The 18,668-nt window shown below is 37.4% G+C and overlaps 2 protein-coding genes across 4 annotated transcripts; one reads left to right on the forward strand and one right to left on the reverse strand.

Moving 5' to 3' along the window:
* Positions 1-379: 379 nt before the first annotated feature.
* LOC135471242 (splicing factor U2AF 50 kDa subunit-like) lies at positions 380-12,212 on the reverse strand. Its single transcript, XM_064750378.1, has 12 exons — positions 12,085-12,212; positions 10,154-10,295; positions 8,477-8,586; positions 8,138-8,274; positions 7,069-7,185; positions 6,747-6,885; positions 6,005-6,084; positions 4,144-4,266; positions 3,531-3,617; positions 3,151-3,271; positions 1,042-1,145; positions 380-793 (listed from the first exon to the last, which is right to left on the reverse strand). Exons 1-12 carry the CDS (start codon positions 12,137-12,139, stop codon positions 662-664), a joined length of 1,347 nt encoding a protein of 448 aa, XP_064606448.1. The 5' UTR covers positions 12,140-12,212; the 3' UTR covers positions 380-661.
* Positions 12,213-12,520: 308 nt separating this feature from the next.
* On the forward strand, positions 12,521-18,653 carry LOC135471248 (ankyrin repeat domain-containing protein 40-like). 3 transcript variants are annotated; one of them, XM_064750411.1, is made up of 5 exons: positions 12,521-12,541; positions 13,713-13,883; positions 14,568-14,716; positions 15,298-15,444; positions 17,208-18,653. In XM_064750411.1, exons 2-5 carry the CDS (start codon positions 13,756-13,758, stop codon positions 17,516-17,518), a joined length of 735 nt encoding a protein of 244 aa, XP_064606481.1. In that variant the 5' UTR covers positions 12,521-12,541; positions 13,713-13,755; the 3' UTR covers positions 17,519-18,653. The 3 variants fall into 3 exon arrangements, with proteins under 3 accessions (XP_064606481.1, XP_064606462.1, XP_064606473.1); XM_064750392.1 differs by lacking the exon at positions 12,521-12,541 and adding an exon at positions 12,798-12,869; XM_064750403.1 differs by lacking the exon at positions 12,521-12,541 and adding an exon at positions 12,940-13,063.
* Positions 18,654-18,668: the final 15 nt, after the last annotated feature.

Raw genomic sequence — 18,668 nt, forward strand, 5'->3', positions numbered from 1 at the left:
CCTGGGTCGAGAAAATGGTAATCAGAGTGCCAAGAGACAACGAGTAAACCACCTATCTTTGAAGAGTTACTGGTGAACTCTTCCGCATGTAACATGTCATACTATTGGTCTCCAGCTAACTTCATGCAAGATCACACAGGGATCAGCATCAAGCACTCGCTGCCTCCAAAGCCCCCAGAACAACGTAAATAGAAAAATGTCTTGAAAATTCAGAAACTGAAAGGAAGCACCTTAACTTACCTGCCATGCCACGCTTCCCAAGAGCCATAAGTTGAAAGATCATATAGTGGGTACATTTTTTAGTGTCTCCACAAAACACGGCATTTGGATTCCTTCAGGATGAGAAGAAATCCCCAAAACAGATCAACTTAACAGGCACTTTCTATTGTGATACTTTATTGATGCTCACTGTACATAAAATCATTTCTTGACAACATAGGTCATAATGGACCACATTAGCAAAGATTTAGAAGTGAATCGATACCAGTCAACACGATTAATATTACTTTCCTTGTCTAAAACGGAGATGATTACAAAATGAGAAATGAATTAAGATTTTACTCTGACTTGCCTGTATTATTACAAGTTCATCTTCAACAGTCTCGTAAGACAACTTCAAACTGCAAAGCACACAGAATGCTCATTGCTTTAACGAAGACATTTAAAATTCATGGCGATGATATTTATCTGGATCATAGAAAGATGTGACAACAACTCGGTTTGCAAATTTCCGACCAGCCAAGGCTTGCTGTGCTCTCTGACTGTCAATGATGGAACTAAACTCCACAAAGATCTGAAACAAAAAATGAACAGCAGACTATATTCATCAGGACTCAATATGGGATATACAACAATTCAGATTACAGCATTTTAAACATCTCCAAAATATTGAACTATCATACACTTTACCCATGAAATAATGTCTTGGCGAAGATGGGCTCTTAACATATATATTAGGATGTTTATTTAAAACACCACTAGAACTTGTCAGGTTCCTTAACTTGAACATAGGATGAGAGCACTGATGTATATTAGTCTCACCTTGCCCACTCCTGGCACATCCACACCCTTAACTGGTCGTGGGATCTCCAGACTTCTGACAACTCCATATTTGTTACATTCCTCCTTCACATCCTCAACAATGTCTGCAGAGTAAAAAAATGATGATGATAATAATGATGATTAACACTGGAGTCATCGACCAGGGATTCATAGAAGCCCAAACGTTTACAACCGGAAACTCAAAATTGAGATTTTTCTGGTACAGAAAGAGTTTATTATATTTTAAACGCCAAGAATAATCTGGTACTGAGTTTAATTCCGCTTTAGCGACCAGTAATTTTGTGAACGTGAAAATATATATGATATACCGATGTATACATACATGGGAAAGAGAAAATTTCATTTGAGGCTCATTTCTGATCACGATTTTATTGTTGATACATACATATACTTTTACAAGTATATTTTCCTGATCAGAGATATACATTGTAAAATAAAATAGTTATACACTATGGCGATTCATGTTCAGTTGTGGTTGTTATAATAAAGGAAAGAAAGGAGCTAACAAACATTATATCAAAAGTAAACATGTGCAAGATAAGGCGAGATAAGGCTTATCCTGCTCAGAGGTATATAATGAAATAACCGATGCATGTTCAGTTATTGGTTGTTATAAATATTAGAAGATAAGAAGGAACTTATAAATAAACCTATAGTACTTATATAGGCCTACAAATAACCAAGATAAGGCTTATCCTGATCAGAGGTATATACTGTAAAGTATTTTTATTTTTGCAGATTTACTTAAAAAATGGGCTTGCAGGAATTACTATTCACGTAATTAATGAAGGAAATACTGAAAATCTTTTTGTTTCCTGTGGTGTTGCTAATCCTTGTAATCTGGACCAGAGATTAAAACAGTGGGAGATGGATTATCCCTATGTACGAAAAGACATTCGCACCTACTGTGAGCAGCAATCTAAGAAGTGTCACTTGTTTTCACACCGGCATTTGAATGTCAGGTGAATACTGTACTTTTAATCAACTGGCAAAGTGAACTGTCACACTTTGGGCAGTTGTAAGGAAAATATAAATTTACCATTATCAGAGCCCGTCATTCATGCTTGATTTTACAGGGAAGCAACACAATTAGTTTTGGATTGTTTTCAGTTCTAATCGTCCTCTGTAGCCTGTCAGAAACCGGTATTAACCATTACGTAGCAGCTGTCAAACGGCCATTGCGTTGTTGTATACACTTCATAACTTGTTAGAAGCTCACTAATTGGTCCACAGGCCAATGGGATAGCATGTATCAAAGCAACATTCACTGGAAGCCAGCAAGTCTTGTATCTACTTTCACTTTCCTGGCATACCGAAGATTGATCAAACTTGGTTTTATACACATTAAGCCGTATCACCATAGCTTGTATATTTAAAGCCTAATTTTAATTTATTACAGCCAATAAACACAGGACCACTCCAGCTTGTCACCTATGCAGCCATTGGTGATCGAAGTTGACCGCTCATCCTTACGCGTATAGTTTCAAATGCAATTCAGTTTATATTCAAAATTTCGAGTATTTGTACCAGAAATACACAGAATTGATTTTTTTAACTCCAATATTCAGTTTTTAATTGAATTTTACCACGGATTACGAGGTCTAAAATCGATGTGTATCTTTGCATAAACCCAGCAGTAAAACTAGCCAGATGAGGTCTCATCTTAAGCAGAGACCGTTTTTTGGACGAAAACAAAATGCAAGAACGACAAGCATAATGTTGAAAAGTTTTCTTTCCAGATCAATTTCACAAATTCGATTCATCAATATTCTCTGAATGAACAGCCTTGTTTTTTTTGTCCACAAAAGGGTAAAATCTAAATGATTTGAACTTAATTAGCCAATTTTAAAAATGTGGCCTAAAACAGAACTCCGTAAATCTGCCCCTAAATCACACACTGGCAACACTTAGAGAACACAAATATTACAGGTGAACATCCTTCAATTACTGTGTTGAAAATAAATGCACACCATAGATCATTTTCTGATGTTTTCATTTTTTTATGACTACCAAAATATCACAATCCTGAAATATGTCAAATGCATATCTTTGTATCTACTTTCTGTTGATTGAGTTGTCTGCCCTTACCTTCATACTCCTCCTCATCCTCCAGCTCTTCCGGAGTGACCATATTCATCAAGCACAGCACCTCTGTGGGTGGACCTGCCCCAGAGCTCAGATTCAGCCCCGGTACTTGTAGCGGTACAGGCTGAAAGAGGACAACTCCACTGTTAGTACTGGAGCCTATTAGTCAGTATAAAAATTTTGAAAACCAAAACCAATATACCAAACAACAAATCTGATATGTGATAACATAAGTTGAAACATAGGTCTCCATCTATTAATGGCTAAATAGCACCTTCATTATCTCCTTTCAGACTATATATATATAGTATAGGAAGTAGGGTGATAACAGACTGAGAAGAAGCATCAAATACAGCACAGTCAAGACAATAAATTATACATACATTTTGAGCATTCTTTGCACCAACACTGGCACGCTGCACGATCAGTTTTTTATCCCCTAAAGGCATGCCATTCAAGCCTGCACAAGCCTATAACAAAACACAAATATTATTTACAGGTTAAGTGTCACAATGGATAAAGCACAGATCGAAAAATTTCAACTCTTCAGATACGCCTTTATCACACAGAAAATGTATTTGTTTGATTTGTGTTTGACGCCATACACAAGAATATTTCACTTATAGGACGGCAGCCAGCATTATGGTGGAAGGAAACCGGGCACAGCCTGGGGGGAAACCCACCACCATCCACAGGTTGGTGGCAGACCTTCCCACTTACGGCCGGAGAGGACACACAGAGAAAAGGATGATAGTTACAACTCTTTGGACATCCTTTTAACCCTCTATAATTAATTAAGACAAGTATTTTCCACTTATGCAATGGCTGTCAGTTTTATGCCTAACCTTCTGAAGAGTTCCATTGTTACTGACGAAAAAGCAAGTTTAACAGTCCAGATGTAATTACATTTGTTATGGTTGAACACAATAAATCACACACCAAAGGCTTAATATATACACATATACCTCCAAGTATCTTCTGGTTAACACTTCTTACCTGGTCAGTAACTAAGATGTCCACATATTCACAGAAGGCATACCCTTTAGATAACCCTGTGGCACTGTCTTTCACCAGGTTAAAGGCCTTCAGGGGCCCAAATGACGTCAGCAACTCTTTCACCTACAATTGTATCACAGAGTAAGCAAGGTGTCCTTGTATAAGATGCTCCAGAATTTACTACTGAATTTAATTTATTTTTTACTTAATACTGAAGCAACTACACTGGTGACTACTTCATTAGGTCAAGATATACAAATAGAGCAACACACGTCCGAAATTGTGCTTTAGGGGCATTTATAAAACCAATATTATATAAACAATTTTGTAGGAATTTGAAATATTTTTTGAAATATTATTTACATGAATTTAAAAATACGATATATTGCCTTCTGTGCAAATTTGTCTTCAATTTCAACAACTGTTTTTGAACAAGTACACCTGTCTACAATATACCATTTGAAGCATTATGTACTATAAACAGTTATAACTTTGTTCATAGTTTGCAGTCACAATTTTAGATTAAAACTATCATTCCAGTATCTGTAAAACATCTTTTACATTACAGTACTGAGCGACCAGACATACTGTATTCATGAAACCATTTACAGTTATTTCCCCCAGTATCAACCCTGGCTGCCCATAACCCTTGACCCCAACCAGGTATACACATGTGGGGATCCCACTCCCACAACAAACTCAAATTAGACCACTTGCCTGCGTTCTTGTTGGGCACATATTAGAAGTATTTGTGGAAGTAGGAATAATGCAACATTTGATAACGGTGGTTTACTCAACCTCTTCCCCTATGCTAAGGAATGAAAGGGGGGAAGAGAAGAAAAAAGAAGATGAGTCTTTGTACATTCTCAAATGTCAACACCAACGTCGTTTCAATGTTCAGTATAAAAAGGTAGGTTTAATTCTTTAATATTCAAATCTAATTGTTTCAGGATTTTAAAAAAATCACAAACAATTTTAATGTGCGATTAAAACTGAATCGAAATATATAAATTCTGAAAGGTCTGAAACAAATTTAGATTATCCTGCAAAAAGAACCCTGGCCTGTAAAAAAAAGGAAACACAGCTCCATCCGGAGATCTAATTTGAAAAAATTTTGACCTCTGAAAAAAGAAATCTGAAATAGAACGGCCTAGCAAAAAAACTCAAATTTTCAAATTTGTTTTTGTTAAGTTTGTTTAAATGGTGTTTGCACAGTTTTGTAATTATCTTAAAAATGTGTTTAATGCTGGAGGCTTTCTAATCTTTTTCAGTTTTGAAGGGATTAAGATAAAAAATTACGTCATATGTTTTTTCCTTCTGAAGTTGGTGAATAATGCTGCTTTGACAACCTAAAAGTATTATCTGGGGTGAGTGCGAGTGGGTGAAGCTTTTATCTGGGGTAAGTGCGAGTGGGTGAAGCTTTTGTCCTTCAATTCCTGGTGATATCGCCTGATCCGCCATTCTACTCTTCATAAAATACTTACCTTCAGCAGCCTAAATCTTCACCATAATATGGGGAGTTCTATTCAAACTTACACTAAGAAGGCATGGTCTACAATTAGCATTACCACTTCTTACCTCACTATTGCCAAAGGCTGAAATGCAATATGTGGATGGGAAATCATGATCCCATTCAAGTGCATCTATTGATGCAGTACGCCAAACATGATAAACACATTTCTTGACTAATCAACAATTCTGTCAGAACCCCCACCCTCTACCAGAAATTAAAGTGAATTCCTGGAAAGCAACTGATGGAGATTTCTGGCCAAGCCAGGCCTGATGAATATCACAAGATATCTTCAACATCCTCCCCTCTTTTTTCCTTCTCTTTTTTAACCAAATGGAAAAAAATACATACCTGATCTTCATTTAAATAGTTTGGTAGACCTCCAATAAATATTTTATGAGGAGAGTCTTGAACGACGGTGGAGACAACACCTGAAAGAATCAAGAGGAAAAAATGCATTAAACCATATAACTCATAATCATGAAACATCTTGAATATCCTTAAAAACTCACAGTTCTGGTCGTTTTTTTTTTTGCCTGAACATGTTGGGAAATTCAGTAAAGACACTGACAATATATCAGGGTCTTTAAATTACTAGACTTCACAGTAATATAGCACACAACTAGAAGCCAGGCTTCAACAAAGAGAGCTCAGCAGGGTTCAGTGTGCTCTGGTAAACTACCTTCCCTTTTAAATTATTTTCTTGTAAATATTCCTCATACTTTCATATGAATAGGCAAGGTATATGCTTTTGTACATGTGTACTGATATGAATAAGCAATGTGCTTCATGGAATGTTAAACTGACGACAAATAGTAGATGTTCCCTTCAATGCAATACAATCAATGTTTTGAATGCCTCCTGACAACTTAAAGGGAAGCATTCTCGTAAGTATAGAACCAACAAGGCAATGTATAAGGTGACAACCATACATGTATCATATGGATGGTACCACTAACATGACAACCTGCAATTACACAGGCAGAAATTATTTCCAAAAGTTCAAAGATATTGGCTGAAAAGCCTTAGCTTCAAAATGTTATCTAAATAGCCATGTTCAACAAATGGAAACTTAATTGTATTTGCTGGTTACCTGGTACATTTACAGATGGAGTTTCTGCCATTCCTGGTAAAGGCTGATAGTCTCTGGGTCTTCGTATTTTAAGGGACTGTCCTTGGAAATTGATACCGTCAAATGCCATGGCCTGGGTTGTTTCATCCACAGATCGAAACTACAATGAAAAGGGACAAGCAAGAAGGTCTCAAAATTTGAAAAATAATTCTAAAATCCAGCATTTATTGAAAATAGTTCCATTATCATATGAAATCAAACTTTATATTGTACCTGTTCTTCAACATATAAAATGTTAAGCAAGACATAGTTTATTCCCAACATCAAAAATGATAAGACTTACTTCTAAAAATGCAAAATTTTTGTCAAGATTTATCTGCACAGCTATTACTGGGTTTCCATCTGCCTGAGCTAGGCCTGTCATTTTCATCTGGTGGTTAAAGAAATCCATCATTGCTTCCTGTAAACAAAAACCAAAAGGGAAACCCACACATCAGCCATTTTAGGTGACAATGCACAATTAAAGGCTCAGTAAACATAATCCATACTGGACTGCTTAAACTTGGCTTTGGCTCACATACCTCTGTTCCTCTGTTCGACAATACGGCAACAAATGTAACCAATCATGTCAAACCAAGCGTTTACTTTTGCACTAGTAAAGAAGCCTAACTGTCAGTGTCACAGAGTGGCAGGGTTCTTAGTGCATGAACAATAGCTACTATACTTAACAATCATTCATTTTCAAGATGGTAATCACATCTACAGGCAGTGCCAAAAGTATGAGTGAAAACATGGTGCTGAGAGTATAGTACAGCCTTTAATCAGATGCCTAACAAACCTTCAGACTTCAAAGAAAAATCAACAAATAATATAACCTTAATTAGGGTTAAGTTGGGTGGGTGGAAACAAACCGAAGCAGCCACAGCCATTTTTAATGTGAAATTCTTATGAGGCCATAGGATATGCCATGTTACGGCAACTGGAAACACAAGGTTGTGTCAGTTACACTCCACCCATATCTGGTTAACAGGTATGCCAAGGATGGAATGACATGCGGAAACAGCTGCCTTCAAGTTATAGAATTAACTTGCACCTCATTGATTAAAACTGAGAACATGGTATTTTCTCGATGCATGAGATTATATTTACTTTGAAATGTGATGTCTCAGTTACAGAAAATAAAAAAAAAATAGAAAAGGTATGCTTTTCTAACTTTACAGGTCAAAGTTTATTGATACACATTTATATTCGGTCTAGTGTTGTCATCTTTTAAATCTGGGACCTACGGGGCTAATTGCCTGCGGCAAAAACACTGCTTCAGCAAAATGACCCAGATGAAAATGAATCCTGAAGACAGTAAACAAAATAGCACAAATTAGCTGATCTCTGAATGATTTCCATTCTCCACTCACCTCTGTTACACCAAAGGGAATATTTCCTACATACAAACGCCGAGCTTGTCTGCTGATGGCACTGCCAGCAAATGGCACAGTGGTGTGAGTGAGGGCAGCATTGGGTACGGTGACTGTCTGGGGCACTTGACCAGCAGCTATCAAAGTAATAACATTCATCAAAGCAGTATGTTGAACATTAAAAGTACCTCGCATGTAACATCTGAAGCAACACCTCATTTTCAATTTCCTAATTTTATATTAGATCTTCATTGTAAGCCAGGTTTGAAAGATTTGGTCATGTAGTGGTACATATGTAAATAGGATTAATAGAAGGCTCAGGCCAACAAGAAATAATACCTTGCATGGCTTTATATTGCATTGTGGATACATGTTCAAAGCCTGGTGGTGGTATGTCCCAGTATTTGTAGGGCTTCTTTCGTCTACGCACTGGTCTTTCTCTTGAGCGACTGAAAGGAGTTGGGCAATGAATGAACGCTATTTAGTTATACATGGCAACTACATATCTTTCTTCAAATATAGATGATTAATTGCTATACCTAAATGGACGTGACACTTTTTGGTTAAGGCACTACCAATGCAGGCCTTTATTTTCGTAATTCTTGACCAGAATCTAAACAGATTCCCACAGGTTTGCTTAGCGAGAATCCAACAGAATCTAGGTCGAATCTAGTTTTAATACATGGTATATAGTATCAAAGAGTTTTGGCGATTACAGGTTACATAAATATCACTATGTAGGGGTAAAAATAAGCCCATGAAATCAAAAGGCCAACAGGGCCAGTTAAATATTGGGTAAGATGTTGGGGGGAGAGTGATCCTTGCATAGGCCCTATTAGTAAATATAAACCACCCTTAGAGCAAAGCTTTCAGCTACAGAAGTCAGCTGACATTTGTAATGGAGTTGCTACATTGCTGTGACATTTGACAGCAGCATGCTGCAATAAAATCTTTCCTTTAGTTCCAACATTCCAGTGTAGATGTGTTCAAATTTACAAGCAAACTTTTTAAATTGTTCCATTTTCCACCGCTTTGGGTGTTTCATCACTCCTGAACAGCCAAAATATTTTTACAAAAATGTCTCCACACACCCCTATTCATAGCTCCATGCTCATTTCATTGCCATCTTCTCAATAGTTTTGGATATGTTTTGGTTTTAATCATCCTCTGTAGCTGTCACACTGCCTTGTTGTACACAGGTGGCAATTCCAACAATTTGTTAGGAGCTCACTCACTGGAGAGACACAGCCAATAGGATAGCCTGTATGATAGCAACATTCACTAATAACCACCACCCTTATTTTCCATCCCTGCTGTTAAAATTTAGCTTGGCCCGCCGGACTTTCTTATCCCAACTCTAACCACCATGTCACAAATTTATTAAATATAATGTTACACATTTTTTTTAAATTGAAGCACAAAATTGAAAACTTGGCTTAAAGTTAAATCTGGTATTAAATCTTTAACCAGTTTTGAACAACCGGGCCCAGTGTTATACATGTATCAGCTGGCCAGAGGTTATTTTGACCCCTGCTGTATTTCATTATTTGTAAATTAATTCTGAAGAATTTGCTTGCATTGTAGGATAAAACCAACAGTTAGGTGATTCATCTTAAAATTACAAATTTAGTTCATGAAATAATGTGTAAAAAGTCAAACAAATCATGCATTATGGCAATGTTTTAATGGTCATACGTCCACTTATGTTGGGAGGAGGCAGAGTTATGAACTGGAAACAATTGGTCCACTGGGAAATTATTTTTGTGACTTTGTTACAGAAATCGGATTCTCATCGAAAGTAAAGCCCTGCAATGGATGGATCAAATATGCCCACGTCAAAGAATAACTGTAAACAGTGCATGAGACCATCCCTTTGACCCATTTGCAACAGTAACGATCAAGACTGGTTCTAGGCCTGTTTGGAACAGTATAAATATGTATCTACTTCAATGGTGTTTTACTATGCACTCTTGAACGCCAGCTATTAGTTTTAAACGGAACCACATGCCTCCTCACCTCCTTGACTTCCTCTTCCTTTCTCTCTCCTTGTCACGAGAACGTGATCGCCGCGAACGATCCTTGCTGCGTGAACGACGTCTTTCTCTGCTTCTTGATCTGGATCGTTTTCTGTCTCTTCGACCCTCTTTCTCTGCAGCTTCTGCAATAAAAATTAGAACGACTGTCATGTGTGGTCAATATGAGCAGGTAAATTAATGAAAATAGTAACAAGTTAATTGTACAAAATGTCATTTGAACCTGAGGATATTGTGAAGCTATTCTCAAACGTATTAATTTTGTGTCTACAGGTCATATTTGTCAAATTTCAAGCTGAGCGCCACTACACTTGCCATAACAGACTACACTAAGCTGTGGTCAAATCAGCACTGTTGCAGACAGTGGCCTACGAAGTTTGTGGCTAAGGGTGCTTCCTATAATCAATAAAATTGCTACATTTCAAGTAAGACTATCAATTTGGCTAAGTTTCTCAATTCTTTTTGCCACAAGTTTATGCAGGTGGAAATAGGATTTGAAATGTACAATTTCAATGAAAACAAATACTTGAAGTAGTTGGCATGCCAACGGAAAATTAGCACTCACCCCACATGTACGCCTTGAAAAAAAAAAAGGGGGGGGGCTGGACAATATGCGGATGTATCTTATTCAAAAGTTGACTGTACTGCACTGAGCGACAACAATGAAGAGTACATAACATCAATGCTGCACAGCATCTTTATTACTGTAATGAATACAAATACTTGCTTTGCAGTCTTGCAATATTTAAAGGATTCCTTCACAAATTATAGGATGTCATGCAGACTTTTCAAAATCCAAAATACAAAATCCATGCATGCTTCTTGACATCTAAACATAAATGTTTGATTCTGTTATACTTTGAATTTAATACCACATTCAAAGATTTATGCCAACTCGGACGCCTGTGGCACATCATTCTAAAATTTCAACTTTCTTCCGTACTCTGTAAGATGGATCAGAAGCTAGAGACCATGTGATCTCTGTAGCAACAAACTGCGTAGGTAAAGAAAATGGACTTCCCAACGTTATTGTATGGGAAAATGCCTATTTTGAATCGCTGTCAGCGATCTTGTATCTGTTGGATTTATATCATTTTCAGCTTCCAGGTAGTCTGAGTATTTCTACAGAGATTTCCTGATGTTCTTTTGTACAACTGGGCTTTACTGGTCCCTAGCGAAGTGGCAAAAAGTGACCTTTTCCCCAATACTTTGACACTGTGCGGCCGTTCTATTTTAGACGTGAAAGGGTGGTCAAGTGACCGCAACCTTCCGCCCTGTCTTACAGAATTTACTGGTCTCAACATCAAACACTAAAAGAGAAATCATTACTTAGTCATTTAGCAGATTCACCTTGCTGTCTGCTTAGTAATTTGCTCCTTGACCTATCTTGGGTAGGTAGGTATAGAATAAAAATTTCACATATTTTCATATTTTCTTTCTCTCTTTTCATTTTCCTAACTATCTAGGAGAGTATTTTTGATTTCAAGTCCCTCCTCATGCAAGTTGGGATACTTCAACCAGAACAAGTACTTAGCTTTGCGGTTGACCAACACAAAAAAAACTAAACAATAAAAAAAAAAACTAAACAAAAAAAAAATACAAGCACGCTTTTTTTTGGGCACAGGATTCCCATCGGATCCAGTTAATAATTCAGTCGAGAGTATCTGGATGACACTACAAAGTTTATATAAAAAAAAAATGAAACTCTAATGGATATAACGAGGGCCAACCTGCAAAATACCATAGAGAAAACGGGGTTATTTGTAATCATAGAGCCCAAAAGTGCATGGTAATTTGGGGAACTCGCGTGCAGACCAAACGTAGTATGTATGTAGACTTCAACGATTTACGAAAAAACTTGCTAATGTATTGTTCAAAATTGTATGTAACAAGAGATTAAACAAGTATATACACCTCTATTCAATGCTAACTGCATTTCAAACTCCTCGTGATCGTCCATGTTCGACATTTTCGAGCAGTAATTCGGCGACTTCTACAGGAACTCTCTTCTTTTTCGTTTGGAACCATTCACATCCCACAATCCAACGCGCAGCTTCCACCAGATGGCGTGCTAAAATCTCCTGCGCGAAAACTTTCTGGGCGGATAAAATAATTCACTAAATGTCTGACCAGTTTTTATTAACTGTCACACACCACTTATTCACAACTTAACGTGTGAATATCTGATTTACAATTAATATTTTGTCCCTCTTAAAACACACTCGATCTAACGTGTGTCCGACTAATTATTCTGTAAGACGGGTCGGAAGTTGGAGGTCACCTGACCACCCCTTCGTGTCTGTATCAAAATGGCCGTCCAGTGTTAAAGCATTGCGGAAAAGGTCACTTTTTGCCACTTCGCAAGCGACCAGTAAGGCCTAGATCCATTAAATTGGTCGCCATTAAATTGGTTAGACTTTCCTTTTGATTTTTTTTTTTCGTTTTTTTTTCTTTCTTTTTTTATTGTTATTTTTATGAAAAAATCTAAACTACTAAAGCACCGACAGTAAAATCTATACTGCGATGACCAGGTGTATACCACTACTTGTCAATTAATGACCTACGGATATATATTAACTGAGAAAGCAACGATGAAAGAGGAAAGGGGAGGCAACCAGTGTTATTATCAACGTGTTCATCTTGGCGCGGTAGAACTACCAAAGCCGACAGGCTTGGGGCTGGGTTAAAGCTATCGCATAGTGAGGAATTCATATAACTTTCATGAATCAACTAATGATCATAACTTTTCTCATAAAAATCACAAAATTAACTCAGCAATTAATCGGAATTTAAAAACCTGGCAGTTTTATTTCCTTAATTTTATATTTGGAAGCTCTCCCAGAGTTCCACTGTCAGATTTAGACCAGCACTTAGAAGATTCACGGTAATGAAGGTAAATCTTTAGATTAGAGTTGACCTGACAAGAGATGATACGAATACACCGAGGAGCAGTTTATTGATGCCAGCATGGCCTGTCTTAGGCCTATAGACCTTTACTGCAATATAGGCCTACCCTCATTCTTTCATCAAGCCCCATTCTTCAACCATTTCAACAGCCTCTACAACTAATATTTTGAAACATTCTGAAAGAACAATGGATGGAATGTAGAAAAATGAATTGCACAGTTTTATGAAGCTTTATAGAGAAATGATTTGCCCAGTTTTATGAAACTTGTATCCTTAATGACACAAACAAATCAATTTTAGCATCATTTGCATGATAATTGTATGTACAAATTTCACTGAATAAGGGTTAGTGGTTGAAAAGGTTGAAGATTTAAAATACTAGTAGGCCTGTATAGAATAAATGTGCATAATCGCCATTGGAGAAGTATTGCCTATTATCCGATTTTATATAGCCTAAATCATGAAAATGTCTAAATGTTTGTACAGTTTCATGAAACTGAATAGACATTGGTTATTATTAATACATGTAAAACATACTGCATATATTTCATCAAGCAAAATTCTAGCTATACCTCTTACCAGTACATACCATATAGCTCATATTTGTCATGCAGGTTTTTATGTTTACATTTTAGATCAAGATCAACGTCTGTTATGATTGAGTCCAGTGTGTAAAGTATGGATGAAACGACAAACCTGGAAGAAAAGCTCAGGGAGTCAGCTTGTATCGGGGACTTGGAGGAGTTGAGGAATCTAATCAAGGGCAAAGGAGTTAACATCAACTCACAAAACTCTGTGAATGGATGGTAATTAACACCAAGTGTCTAATATGCTGTGAAGGTGTATCTTTGCTGATCCAGACACAGACTGATCATCTATCATATTAATTGGTGACCTTGGTGATGATGTTACCTCCCAAGTGTTACATACCCAGGGCTATATCTAGAGACATTTTAGTTCTGGAAAATATTTGGACTCCCAAACTTGTGGGCGCCCAAGCTAATTGAACCGCAAGAAAACTGAAAAGTAACCAGAACAAAAATATGATTGTTCACCAATAAAAAGTTTTCATGCAAATTTATTTCATTCATACTCTCAGAGAGTATCATTTTGATTTCGGTTGTGTAAATTTCTTTGTGTACTATCACAATGCCACCATTAAAATTTGGGATTAGATCCTTCAGTGTTTGTCTAGATGTGGTCCTGGTACAATATATACGTCTAACATAGGTGACACCAGATTAATCCATGAGAGGTATAAGGCATTAATTATACTGAAGATCAGGACTATATAAATACATGTACATGGCACAAGTCACAGTATGTTAATGCAATTCAATAGCCTATAATGCAAAATAATATACAGTGTTGAGACTATCAAATAAATACAGCAATGCACCCTTTTGATCAGTATAAAAAAATCAAAACTTGAGCTATAACTTTGCTTGAGTTATTAATACAAAGAACAGTACATGTACTATTGTTTTCAGGACAGCCTTACACTGGGCAGCCAAGAGAAACCATGAATCAGTTGTGACATATTTGTTATCAGAAGGAGCAGATCCTAACATTGCCAACAACAACGGTGAAAAACCTGTCGAGGTATCGTCAGAGAAACAAATACAGCAGTTACTGGGAGGTGAGTGAAGACAGCAGCGCACTAGAAGGGGAGGGTGATGGTCATAGGGTGGTCCTGAGGGCTCTACCTGGTTCCCAGAGGACTGGTTTTCGTAATTCAAAATTCTGACAACTGCAATATAAGTGAAATATAATTAATGAAAGACAGTGAAGGGCCAGAAGGGAAGATGGGGGTCATATCTCTCCAGGCAGGGAATCTTATCCCCAGGTTGGATTGATACAGTTTCGAGTGCTGTAAGGTTAGACTGTGAGACTAGCTAAAATCCTGGCTTGGAGGAGTCTTGAACATTATGTAAAGTGATGTGTGGCGTACCTGTGCTATTAACATGTAGGTGAAGATGTTGAAGTCAGAAGGTTTACTATGTATCTGGTGAGTTCCTATGATTTCCTAAGGGCTCTTCCTGATTTCCTGAAGGCTTAGTCTGCTTTCCTGAGGGCTATTTGTTTCACAAGGGCAACACCTTTATTCCTCCACCTAAAACTCTTGACTGCTGTCATACAAAAGTCATTATGACATAAAACATAAATCAAATAACCACATCATTAGTTGATAATCTGCAGAGATGATAATTCTCCACACAGGTGATGAATCCATGGAGGTGCGTCAGACAAAGCTACCTATTACCCCTAACTACCTGGCACATCCGCCATTCCCGTACATCAAGCCAGGCCGTACTACAGAGCAACTCTCCTTACATACACCTGTGAGAACTTCCATTAACAGTGAAGGTGAGAGAGTGGGAAAATAGGACTTACCGTGTCTTTTCCTATTTAACTTAAGAAACTTCTGCTCCCCTGGCGTTTTGCCCAGTTTCCTCTCACCTCAATGCTGGCTGCTGTTGTATAGTGAAATAATACTTAGTAACAAGTTAAAACACCAATGAAATAAGTAAGTAAAAGAAACTTGTGCAATAAAGTTGTTGAATGCCTGTAATAATCTGTAACAAGCTCTTGGAGCAAAATTGGTGGAGTGGTGAAGAGGCTTGTCTTACAATTGCGAGGACACGAGGTGCGCGTTTAATCATAAATTTGAACAGGGAATTTTTCTAATGCTTGTTGGAGACCACTTGTCTTCCACTAATTTACTTATTTGATTGGTGTTTTTTGCTGTACTCAAGAATATTTCACCCATGTGACGACAGCCAGCATTATTGTAGGAGGAAACCAGGCAGAACCTGTGGGAACCCACAATCATCCACAGGTTGCTGGCAGACCTTCCCATGTATATCCGGAGAGGTAGCCATCATGAGCTTACAGTGACCACATTGGTGAAAAGCTTGTTGTTCATTGCGACACTCTTTCACTCTAACCACAGAGGCCATGGATGTTCCACTGATCTTGTGAACATTTCTGTATGTCACAGATGGTCAAGTTTGGTGGTTTGCCTCAGGTTAGTTCAGGTTCCCCTACCCATAAAACTGTCTGTCATTTTACAAGAGAAAATTCTCCAGTGTGGAAATAACTAACAGTGGAAAAATAATAAGTACATTAATAAACTGTTGTAATAAACCTTAATAAGCTGTGGTCATAAAGCTTAATGAGTTATTGTAATAAAGCTAAATGAGGTGTTGAAATAAAGTTTTCCAGTTGTTGAAAGACTTTTGTTCTCACCAGATGGACTTGGTGTGATTTAATCTGTTGTGATAATAACATGGGTACCTGAAGATAGGGATGTAGTGAGAACTGCCCATAAGTTGTCTGTTAGTCTGTTCAGCTTATCAGTATTGATGTAATGCATTCACTGTATCCATCATCCAAGACTTTGAGGTTTGGATATGGGTATCATAAATATCTATTATCATGTAATATCACTGGCCAAGTGGTTAGCATGGTAGTGCAGTACAATGACCCATCTCGTCAGTGTTGTCCCTGTGAGTTTAACTCCAGCTCATGCTGGCTTCTCCTCTGGTCTTAGGTGGATAGGTCTGCCAGCAACCTGTATGTTGACGGTCCTGGGTATCTGTGGGCTGGTGGTTAGCATGCTAGTACACCAAGGCTCTGACCGTTTCTTTCCCACCATAATGATGTGTAATTGAAATATTCTTGAGTAATGAAACTTAATTGAAACAAATAATGTTACCCTTAAGACACATATAATTTGCAAACAAAAACCCCTAGACATCTGCGTCATCAGTGTTATTGTAGAAACAAGGCTCTTGATCAATGTTCAAATTCCCCCATGGTCTGTCTGATTTCCTCCCACCATAATGCTGGCTGTCATCGTATAAGTGAAATATTCTTGAGTATGGCGTGAAACACCAGTCAAATAAATAAATAAATAAACAGTGTTCAAATCCATCTCCTGGTGGTTTGGTTAGGATTTTATGTGTGGTAAATGACAGCGATTTCCCTCCAGCAATTTAATTTATCTTTGTTTAGTATATAAAATATTTTTGAGTATTTCAATCAAATTAACTGAATAAAATTTCAGTCACATTAACTAAATAAATTGCCATTATACCTGTAAATTTTTGTGCTTCTTCTTGTGACAGAGCTAGTCCTGAAGGCCCGACTCGCCAACTCGAATGAGCGTGATTTTATTGAAGTGGAGCTGCCTCAGCACAACCGGACATACGATGCTCTGCTAACATTGCTCTGTGGAGAACTCCATTGTGACAAGCGCTTGGTCTACAAAATCCGCAAACTCCCAAACACAATTGTACGCAAGGACAAGGACGTTCTACGACTAGTGGACTTCCAGGAACTTGAAGTAGTTTTATCCAATAAGGTGATCAGTGCATCGTCACGGAATTATGGAGTTATCGGTGGAGCCAGCCCTCGTCAAGAACAGATCCTTTACTGAAATGAGGCTGTCAGAGAGGCACAGATGAGAACTGTTAGGGACCAGATACTAGGCAATTGCTCGGGCCAAATACGCTAACATTTTAATATCTTCCTTCACCTGTTCTCATTATTATCTGTATGCAATAGTGTGTGTGTTCATTTGTTTTATGTTCACGCAGGTATATCTTCCCAAAGAGAAAAGATAGTGTTCCTGTTCTATGGGTTCTTTTTTTTTTTTTTACCAAAGAGATAATACTGCATGGGATTTTTGTTCTTACATTGTAAAAGTCTTATGAAACTAATGTTAATGTTCCGAAAATATTTCTTATTTTCCACATGTAAATTCTTCTCTATGCTGGCTTTTATGCAACAAAGTGAAAAAAGTGAAGTTTATTTTTTCCAGGATCTCAAATGATTTATGAAGTATAAATTTACCCATCTTGCAGGACATGTAAGCACACAAGTATTCTCATCTATTTATTTCCTCATCAGTGTACTGATACAGCCAGAGTTTTACAATAAATGTGTACATGACAGGTATGTCCGTGCAATGTGTTGTCCCCCAGTGTTGAGAGCTTTGTCTGTTATTTGGTGAAGGCAGCTTACTACATCTCTTAAGAGAAGAACCTTTACTCACTTAGCCAATGAAGTTATAACAATTCCCATCAATGGATGTTTATGGATTACAATTCCTGCGAGTAGTGGTCTAGCTTTTCTGCCTGGGAGATGTGTACAGGATGGCTAGGCTGTCTGATAGACATTACCTTCCATGATACTAGTAAATATGTTTTCTTCAAGAATGTCTTCGAACTATTCTCTATACCCTACATAAAAATTAACATGTCAACAACTCTATTCCCAACACAGTCTAAGTACCAGCATCAACATTTACATTCTTCTACATTTCTGCCTCATTATCTGTAAGTTATTACCAGTATTCAAGCCATGTCCTGGCTAATGATGAACATGGGCCCATTTTTTGTTCAAAACTGTGTGAAGACTTCAGTATTGTACTTGGCCCCAAAATAATAATATAACAGTATATTAGATATGAACTAAATCTGCTGCTGTTCCATTTGATCTCGGTACAACCGTATTGGTTGCTGTGTTTTGTTAGAATTGAAAATATGTAATATGATTTAATAGAGGGAATAAACTAATACACTTTT

Source organism: Liolophura sinensis, chromosome 1, assembly GCF_032854445.1.
Source record: "Liolophura sinensis isolate JHLJ2023 chromosome 1, CUHK_Ljap_v2, whole genome shotgun sequence".
Classification (NCBI taxonomy): Eukaryota; Metazoa; Mollusca; class Polyplacophora; order Chitonida; family Chitonidae; genus Liolophura; species Liolophura sinensis.

Excerpts from the sequence above, each read along its gene's own strand:
- LOC135471242 (XM_064750378.1), bottom strand. The coding sequence starts at position 12,139 with ATGTCGAACATGGACGATCACGAGGAGTTTGAAATGCAGTTAGCATTG. Across the intron at positions 8,587-10,153 it reads AGGAAGAGGAAGTCAAGGAG|TCGCTCAAGAGAAAGACCAG; the intron begins GTGAGGAGGCAT and ends AACTCCTTTCAG. Across the intron at positions 6,085-6,746 it reads TCCATCTGTAAATGTACCAG|GTGTTGTCTCCACCGTCGTT; the intron begins GTAACCAGCAAA and ends TGATTCTTTCAG.
- LOC135471248 (XM_064750411.1), top strand. The coding sequence starts at position 13,756 with ATGGATGAAACGACAAACCTGGAAGAAAAGCTCAGGGAGTCAGCTTGT. Across the intron at positions 13,884-14,567 it reads CAAAACTCTGTGAATGGATG|GACAGCCTTACACTGGGCAG; the intron begins GTAATTAACACC and ends TATTGTTTTCAG. Across the intron at positions 15,445-17,207 it reads AACTTCCATTAACAGTGAAG|AGCTAGTCCTGAAGGCCCGA; the intron begins GTGAGAGAGTGG and ends TTCTTGTGACAG.